Raw genomic sequence first — 10427 nt, 5'->3', positions numbered from 1 at the left:
ACCCATGGATATCCCTTGCTGGTTCGGAACTAAAATTGGCTGTTTCAATATTACTACATCTATGCCCCAATATGTAATTGTCTAAAAAACTTACCCTTTGATCTCTTTCTGCAGGAATGACTATCAGAGACATCATCAACACTTTTTTAGGTGAATATCATATTCAATAAATCATCAGTCAACAAGCAGGATGTTACATAAGATGATAAGAGGGACAAATAATTAGTTTTATCACTGAAAACAAACTGAGTATATAGGCAAATAGGTTAGATTTGTTCAGTTACATATATAGGTGAGATTTAAATCACATACATTGAACCAATTGGCAAGTAATAATCCTTTTGTATAATATACAAGCCACTGAGGCAGATAATGTTTATGAACATCTAAGTACTATTCAATGTGATCTAATATAATTAATAGAATTGACACTCATAATAGACTTTTTACATAAATTCCAACGTGGTCCCTTCCAACACTAGTATTGACAAATGAATCCTATTTTCTTGTAATTATCCATGACTTCAATCTAACAATGAATCCATGACCTCAATCCAAAATCATGTTCGCAAGGACGTTATTGTCACAAAGGGAATTGACTTCTTGCCACTTCCTTAACACATACTATAACTATATTCATGCTTAATAATTTTGTTGTTGTTGTTTTTGTATTTTAATTTATCTGACAAGTGGCCGGACAAAATTGAGTGTTCACATGATGTAATAGTTTGTAAATAATTAACTTATTTTATGTTAAATATGTAACATTGTAGGTTGTTAATTTGTATTTAACCTCCTAAAATGGAAATAAATGACACATTAGAGTTTAGGAAAACTAATAATGCAGTCTACAAATCTTAAAGTAGAAGTAAATGTTATAGATTTTGGAAAACTTCCTTATAAACAACATTTGTTGTTGACATTAGAGTTTTATCATTATTATCACTAGCGTGTTGACATGCACTGTCGTGCTTGTCAACCCGCTTTCCTATCGTTTGTAATGTATAGTTTGTATTTTATAAATTCAAATATAATTTTTTGCGCTAAATTTACGGTTGAATTTATTCAATTGGTCTAATATTCAATTTTTAAATACACTTTTAAAAGAAGATATTAAGGATAAAATAAGAAAATAATATTATATGGTTTTTTGGTATAAATAAAAAGATATTAAGGGCAAAATAGGAAAACATAAATTACACCGTGATGAGTGGTTATTTTGTGTTTTCCCTGTATTAATAGTATAGATGTATCAATATCTTGAATCATTTTTTACTTTGTACTCTTAAAATTGTCATATATAATTGTCTTAAAACTATATTTTTACTTCTGTTTTACTTCATTTATACATTGACTAATGTCTCACAATTTTGAATTGCCCGAGAACGATATTTGAAAAAAGTAGAATCAAAGTTATAATTCTACATTACGTGTTAATTAATTTATTTGGAGATATTTGTTCATAAATAAATAGTATATACTTCTGAACTTATCTTATCTATGTTTGAAATGTATTCATTTATCAACGATTTTGAACCACATCATGAATTAGAAAGAGATGGTGGGTATTTACCTAACAAATGATAAAATAATAATGTAAATAAGCAAGATAAGCAAGAGAAACAGAAGATATTTCATTAAGACATGCAAGTTATAAAAATTATTATGACTTTGTGGTTCTTTGATTCTTGCATATGTTAGGATAATAATCATGGATGTATCTATTGATGTGTTATTATAGTGATTGATAAATTTTGTTGCATGTCCTTCCCAATGAGTACGACTAATAACATCACCGTTGCTTAAAATTTTAAAATTAAGTTAGGAAAATTACAAACATTTATATAAATAAATAAAGCAATATTATTGATGGCTTTTTTTAAGTTTGTCTCAGTTGGTGGAGAATATTAGTTATTAACAACTCCAATAATATCTATTTGGGTCAATAAAAAAAGTGTTATCAACGTTACAAATAATTAAAGTATTTGTTGAGCTAATTTTTTTTACTAGACTAAAATGAAAGAAGTATTTTGATTTAATCTACTAACAAATCAGTGCAAAAATTCTCATCTAGTATGTCCCTAAAATTCTTGAAACAATATTCGTAGTGTTGTACCAACAATAAGTTGCATCACATAGAAATTTGTATCTTACTATAAAATGTAATTTATGATTATATTCATTGATTTCATCTTTCCTAACTTGTATCTTACTATCCTATATTACATAAAACAATATGTTATTATAAAAGAAAATTGTATGAACTAAATATTTTATTTGACATCATCTAAAATGGAACATTGCTGTCCATCAATATCATTTCAAGATGTCCTAGTTTTGGTGGTATTCGAACATACCAAAGATCAGAAATTCTAATAATAAGAAGATTGTCATAGTTGATTTGTTATTTTTAAATATTCCTAATAAAAGTACTTATATTTTTCCATTAATATATCTAACATTATTATCTTTTAATTAAATAATATAGTGATAGTAATTAAATATTATGCAAATTTTTATTCGTTATATTCTCATCTCTTATACTAATATATATTCAAAAATTATTATGGTTTTTAATCTCCTTCATCTAGAGTCTTTAATGTTCTATTTATGTTATACTTCATATTATTACTATTTTAATATTGTATAGTAACATTGCAATATTAGAAGCAAATACTAAACCGTAAACAAAATATATCTATAATGAGTGTGCCTAACATTAAAGAATAAAAAATAATTCCAAAAAAATATAAATAAAAAATGTGTTATAATGCATACAACATTGTATACTTTATGAATTCTTTAAATAAAATAGAGGTAGAAGAATCAATTATATAATCACAATAAAATCAAATCAATGACATACTTTTTCAGTAATTTAGTAAAAATAAGATTATTATTATATTAATTTCATAGTGTGGCTCATTATGTTTTATAGCCTTCGATTTATATACAAATTCTTAATTTTATAATTGATCTTATATTTGTAGTATGAAATATAATAATAATGTTTCAAATCATTGAATATTAATTTTAATAATATTTTTTTATCTTATTTTGTTACACTGAAGGATTTGATGAGCTATTAGGATGAGATAATCTTTCTAATCTATTTGAGAAACACATTAATTTAGGATTTGATGGAATATTTTTTCTGGTAATTTTAATAAAACGTATAAAAAGATTCTCATAATTGATTTGTTATTTTTATATATTCCTAATTAAAATACTAATATTTTCCATGAATATATCTATCATTGTTATCTTTTAATTAAAAATAATAAAATGATAATAATTAAATATGTTGAAAATTCTCATTCGTTATATTCTCATATGTTATACTAATATATATTCAAACATTGTTATGATTTTTAATCTCCTTAATCTAATATTCTTAATATTCTATTTATGTTATACTTCTCATTATTATTATCTTAATACTGTAAAAGTAACAGTGAAATATTAGAAACAAACACTAAACTCGGAACAAAATATATTTATAATGAGTGTTGCCTATAATTAAAAAATAAAAATAATCAAAAATAAAAATATAAATCAAATATGCATTATAATGCATACAACTTTATATATCTTATGATTGCTTTTAATAAAATACAGGTAGAAGAATCAATTACGTAATCACAATAAAATGGAACCAAGGACATAGTTTTTCAATAATTTCAATAAATATAAGACTATTATTATATTAATTTTAAATTGTTGCACAATATGTTTTATATTATTCGATTAATATATCATTTCTTGATTTTATAATTGATCTTGTGTATACCGTAACACCGCGAATTTTACGATTTTGAATTATAAGATTTTACTAATATTTTCATTAATTATATATTCGAAAATGAATTTCTGGGAATTTTCGGTAAGGAATTAGACAAAACTCTAGTTGCGTTTTATTCTTGAAATTGTATTTCCGATTTTATGGTAAATATTGGTAATTTTCTGAGACATTCGGTTCTGGACCACTGTCGGGGCCGAATCCACCCGATACGGCTCAAAAAGTGTCTTTTTGAGTTCCGTAACTCGGAATCGAATTCCGATTGCGCCGTTGGATTCGTAATTTAATTTTGAGTTAATATAGACCCTGAATACACTCATACCTATTTTATAAATATTTCTCACTCTGAATGCCGAAATCCGAAATTCTAATCAGATATTAAGATCGGGTGATTTATAATACCCGATCGAGTATTAGCCGATAATAATCGGGCATGGTTATTTCACGTGTCCACAAGGTGATCATTTTGCATTGGGATGTGTGAGTTGACTTCCATAAAGCAAATCTCCTATCACTTTCTCAAAATATCTCATGATCTCATTAGCCACCCTATGAGATTTGTCATTATTGCCTAGGGAAAATCAGATTTCCCTCTCTCCTTAAACCCTCACACTCCACACTTCACTCACTCACTTTTGCATTTTCAAAGAGAAGGTAACTCTCTCCATTTTTCTCTCATTTTTCTCAAGTCTTCTTCCATCTTCAATCCTTGATCTCTCAACATTCAACCAATGGATGTTGATGAGATTTAAGTATGTCGTTCATGAGTATGTCAAGAACATATTCAACCGTTGAAATTTTCTAAAACGCTTTATAACTCATTTTCTCTTCAAAACCGAAAATGATGTGGTTCTTGAACTCACAAAAATATTTTGTTGAAAACATGAACAACTTGTGTTCATAGAGTTGTTATAATGTTGTATTACATACTTTTGTTGTTTTAGCCAAAGGGGATGATGATAAAATCAAAGGAACCTTTAGGAAATGTTTTGAAAAAATGAGAATGTATGTATTTCTATTTGCTTTTAGCCTTAAACCATGGCTTGAATCAAGTTGGAAAAATAGAAATCTTTGTTAAAAATGATGTTGAGGTTTATGAGTACATGAAGGTCTCATGAAACTCTTAAATCATACTTTGTATAACTTACTTTAAAGTGGTAAGATTATCAAAGAATGTTTTAAATCGGAATATGGAGTTTTAAGTATTTTGGTAACGATTTTAGAAATATCGGAAACTAACGAGTTTTATTATGGTAGTTACGAAGATTTCCGGCATTTGAACCTTGCAACCCAACCGAACCATAGGGATTTCGTAAAGCACGCTTCATTAAGGTGAGAGAGAACACATCGTGACATAGTGGTGTCCGAATATGACACCCGGATCTCCTAAACCATCTCAAAGGTTTTGGAGTTAACTTGGGTTTAAGAAACCCAAGATTTTTATGTTTGAATGCTTTTGAATATATGTGATTGTTGATGAAATGTGTTGAATATTGTATATGAATGTTGTTGTGAAATTTTCTGAGTGCAGGTGGTTGAAAAACCATGTTTGAATGTGTCTTGATTGTTGAAAATGACAAAAATTAGCATTCTGTCCAAATTCCAGTAGTCTGGGCGAACCAGGAGTCATCAGGGCGAGCTCGGGCGACCATAGGGCGACCAAAAGTCCGCCCCGGCGAGCAAAAACCCGATTGGGCGAAAAAAAAAATTAGATTTTTGCCTGGGCGAGCAAAAACCCGATTGGGCGAAAAATATTTTTTTCAGGATTTTCACCTGGGCGAACGAGGCGTCGCCGGGGCGACCGAAAGTCCGCCCGGGCGAGCAAAAAACTCGACTCGCCGAAAAAAAGAAAACAAAAAAAAATTTCCAGGATTTTCGGCTGGGCGAACGAGGTGTCGCCGGGGCGAGCCCGGACGACCGAAAGTCCGCTCGGGCGAGCAAAAACTCGACTCGCCGAAAAAAAAAAATCCAGAATTTTAATGAGTTTCTGGAACCCTCTCGCTTGGGCGATAATACTTTCGCCTAGGCGAGGAAAGATTCAGTCTATTTGAGATTTAAAGGCGAATTGTTGCTTGGGCGATTAGTCCCAGCTTGGGCGAGGGACAATGTGGAAAGATTGAAATAAGATGAGGTTGTGAACAATGCGACAACCCCGGGTAGGGTGTTGTGGTATAAAGTTGTGGAACGAGATCATGTCTTAAATGGTATAAAGATGATGTTATGAAAGTATTGTTTGTGTCTTGTTGGGCAAGTATCCGACTTGAGGTCGTGAACTAAGGGGGTACCCTAGTAAGGATACATGATATCACTGAACAACGATCGACCGACCGTAAGAGGCTGGGTCATGTGACCGTCCAGGAGTATTCGGTGATGGGTTGTTGCGATTGAGATGTTACCTGGATCATGTACAGTTGACGTACTATCGGGTCCCACGAGAAGCATTCCTTGTCGGGAGATGGCTTAAGGATGGGCCGATCATGTGTTTGATTAATACATTTGCATTTGATTCTGATTAAGAATGCATTGCATTGTGACCATGAAGTAGTGGAGAGGAAATGACGGGACGACTTAGAGCACCATGATGTAGGACGGCACTGATTGGACGGTGATTCGCCAACAGTGTCTTGAGGGAGAGTCTGGGTGAGACGAGTCCCTTGTATTCCTGGGGAGGTACCCTGTTGGATCGGACAGTTCTCACAGGCCAAACTAGGCAATCTCTGACAACCCCTGGATTGCATTCGAGATCGATGAGAGGGATGCCCTGAAAGCGTTTGTACGACCTAGGTCCGGGTAGGACTGTTCCTGAGGGAACCGATCGATCTATTTTAATTCCTTGCGAGGATATGTTATTTCGGGTGGTACAAAACGGCTTGGTACGGGACCTGTACTCTCGATTATTTCCGATTAGGATGTTGGATGGATATTGGTGTAAGGTGGATGATCATGACATATCATGCATACATTATCATTGTGGAAGTAAATTCCCACATGTGAGTTACAAGTATGGTGTATTCCTATGTTTATGTATGTGATGTGATTATGAGTATAATGTTGATTATATTATTTGATATATTGGTTTATGTTGATAAACGGTGAGTTATGATGTCAGTTATAGAAATATATGTGTATATTATTATTTGGGGTTATGATTCCCACTTATGTGTTATTTAATTATAGTCATGATATCTTGTCGATGAATGATATATTGCTAAATGGTGAATTATGATATTGATGGAAATAAGTGTTGTTCACATTACATAGGTTGATTTGACAATTGTTTATGAGAACAATTGATGAGTTTGGTTATATTACTCATGTAAATTGGATAGTTGTTTACGAGAACAACTGATGAGTTATAATGTAATATGTTATATATATATACGAACTGTTTTTCATATCTGAGTGTAATATTCTGAGTAAGTCCACGCCGTCAATGAATTTACGTTCATTAGATGTCTTACTCTCTCTATTTCTCTTCTTTTCTATTGCTTGCTTTTTGGACGTATGCTCGTCAGGTAGATCAGCTGTACTCGGATTTGGAGCTACCCGCCCGTGATGTTCCAGGAGGGGGCATGCGGAATTGAGGAAGAGGCAGTACCCTAGCTTTGGAGTTAGCCACTAGGAGTTGCTTATCATTTTGTGACTTTTGAAAACAAGGACGACTTCAGTTTGTTCCTGTCTTTGTTTAGTGTCTGTTGGCGATGATTAGTATTTCCGCCTTTTCTTTTGGATTTGGTATATGTTAGTGGCGATGTAGTTTCCGCCTTTGTTGATTTAGTTTGTATGAACTAAAGATGACTTAACCATTTATATGAATTGTGTTATTCAGGAAATTGTGAATCAGGTTAAGTTATCATTCGATAACGATAAGTTGATTTTCCGCATTTGAGTTACTTAAAGTGATGTCCCGGAAAAGGAAGGTTTTAAAAAGGAAACAATTTTATACAATCTCTTTATCCAAAGAAAAAAAAAATTTACCAATTTTTCCGCAATGTTTTTGAGAAGTATTTTTCGGGGCGTTACATATACTTGTATTAATTTGTAGTTTGAAATATACTAATAATGTTTCAAATCATTGTGTATTAATTTTACTACTATTATTTTATCTTATTTTTTTTTATACTGAAGGGTTTGATTGTTAGGTATCAGTGGCCTAGAAACACCTAGAAGGGGGAGGTTGAATAGGTGTGGCGATTATCAATCACCGCTTATCGCACCAAAACCCAGTTCTTGAAATAGCCCAACTAATCGATTAACAACTGGTCTTAATCGATTAACATACACAGAAAACAGAATGATCAGAGCAGCAAATTGCATAGTTATTTAGAATCAAATGAACAGAAATAAAACATATATTTTAAAGCAATATTAATAAGCATATGGCAGTGTACAAATATGCAAAATATCAGCTATTAACTAGAATTGAAACAACAAGAAAAGTAAAGAAGATTTAAGGAGAGAACAATGTGCAAAGATGGATTTTTATCTTGGTTCGTTTGCGGTCCACTGCAAACTACATCTAGGCCTCCCCTTATGATCTTGAGAGATTTTATTCTTCACAATAATGAATATACGTATGATCGCACACACCAATTCAATATACAAAACAATGAACGCTTCTTTCTTGAAATCTAGAACACCTAACCCTTGGTTTGACTCTACCTATCGCCTGAGAAAACCTTTCTCGCGAAACAACCTCAGCCAATATTCTTGTTCTGAAATCAAGACCTCCTAGTCTTGGTGAAGAATCCCAATCTCTGTGGTGGTACGACACCAAGAGATCAATCAAAAACACACAAAAAAAAATTACAACAACAAGATATTATAAGTACAACAATGCTTGAAATATTACAATTAAAAGACGTTAAGACTAACCCACTCACAATTCACTCAAGCCATCAAATACATGTGAGTTAATAAAAAATAGTAATCAATATATCTCTCTAACAATCTTTACAAAAAATGCATGAACATGTGAGCAAGATAAAGATGAGAATAAGCATATGAAAAACAATATGCAAATCAAAGACTCAATAAAGCATGGTACACTCTCTTCCTCACACATGCAACTCTCTTGCAAAAACATAATGCAAAAACGAAATATGCTCTCCAAATCAATCCAATACAATGGAATGCAATGCTATAATTTTTTGGAAGTTGCCTCAACTTATACTAGGTAGTTTTTACAGTTGGATTCATTGCAATCAGTTAAGTAGTTAAAATAGAAATCAATTATAACATAAAACATACCTGTTAATCGATTAAGGTAACTGTTGAAAGGAGATTTATTGTAGAGGTTGGTTTTCCCCTCTCAACAAATTGTCCCCGGCAACGGCGCCAATTTGTTGAAAGAAGAAAGTTTCTCTTCGTCGGTGTTTTCTGTTTTTAGTTAAGTAAGTGAACTTGGTTTTATTCTTTGTTCGCCATCTCGGCTTTGTTGAAATAATTTCCAACGCCAGTATAATGGTTTCAAGAATATTCCAGTTACAACTTACTTCTAATAATCATGTGAATAAGTTATTCATTCTTGCCTCATCTCGGCTTTGTTAGAATAAATTAGAATGTCGGTACAATGGTATCGAAGCAATCCCCTATTACATAATTATTAAGTACCTTTGAATACCATCTCGGTTTTGTGGAATAAATTCCAGCACCGATTTAATGGTATTCTAATGTACAAAAGTGATGAATAATTAGTTGTTAGAAACAAATAAATAAATAAAGAACAAAAGAATAATAAAGTTAAGTGACCTTTATTTATTTACCCCCTTTCAGATTCCTTTTATTAACAAACCAAACTTCTTCCTTAAGGAAAGTTGGTATTAAAGAATAAATAAATTGCGGAATGTAAATAACAATAAATAAAAGTTAGTAAATTAGGTTCACCACTTCTGTATATTAAAAGGTGTTTCAACAAATAAATTTATTGATAACACTTTACTATTTTACAATTTACACCTCTTTCAAGATTCAATTGTAGTATAGTATAGGGTTATGTCGAACCACAAGAAATTGCCTAATAGAATGAATCATATGAATATGTCAATGGACAAATAATGAGTGAACATATTTTGGTTGTTTTTTATTTGATTTGATATGCACATAAACACTTAACAAGAAATATAAACTAAGTATTAACAAATTCTTGAGGAGACAAGATCATTTTGAATGATGAAAGTATTTCTCAACTTCTTATGTATTTGAACTACTTAGACAAGTTCTTATGTTTTACTTTGATTAACTCCAAACACCAAGGTCTGAAATCTTCCTTTTAGTGTATGTCTTAAAATGGTAGAATGTTGATTACTTATATTTACTACTAAACAATACTACGTCCATAAAGAGACTAGATTGTCACACCCTAATCTTGGTGACTCTAATATTGAAGTAGTAATGAATATAAGATCTTAAGAAAATCATGCTTAACTTGGCAAATAAACTAAGTAGTACAACTACTTCTTAGTTTATTTGTTAAGTGTTTGAGACAAGTAATTTTATGACTTGAAATCATTTTTTAGGTGATCAATCTAAAAAGAGCATTAAATACTTCTCAAACAAATAAAATTAACCAAAGCACCAACTTGAATGATTAAAATTCAAACTTTAGAATAAAAGAAGAAGTAGAAAT

General features: G+C 31.3%; 1 protein-coding gene across 1 annotated transcript in view; it reads right to left on the bottom strand.

Moving 5' to 3' along the window:
• Nucleotides 1–4622, bottom strand: part of LOC109358930 (protein NUCLEAR FUSION DEFECTIVE 4-like) — a 20832-nt gene extending 16210 nt beyond the window's left edge. Inside the window, exon 1 of the mRNA XM_019603432.1 lies at nt 4618–4622. Within this exon, the coding sequence (XP_019458977.1) occupies nt 4618–4621 (4 nt within the window). The 5' untranslated portion in view covers nt 4622. The remainder of the gene's footprint in view (nt 1–4617) is intronic.

This window comes from Lupinus angustifolius, chromosome LG10 (genome assembly GCF_001865875.1).
Source record: "Lupinus angustifolius cultivar Tanjil chromosome LG10, LupAngTanjil_v1.0, whole genome shotgun sequence".
In the NCBI taxonomy this organism is placed as follows: domain Eukaryota; kingdom Viridiplantae; phylum Streptophyta; class Magnoliopsida; order Fabales; family Fabaceae; genus Lupinus; species Lupinus angustifolius.
The sequence above is the reverse complement of the archived record's forward strand: the minus strand, read 5'-3'. Positions and strand labels throughout refer to the sequence as shown.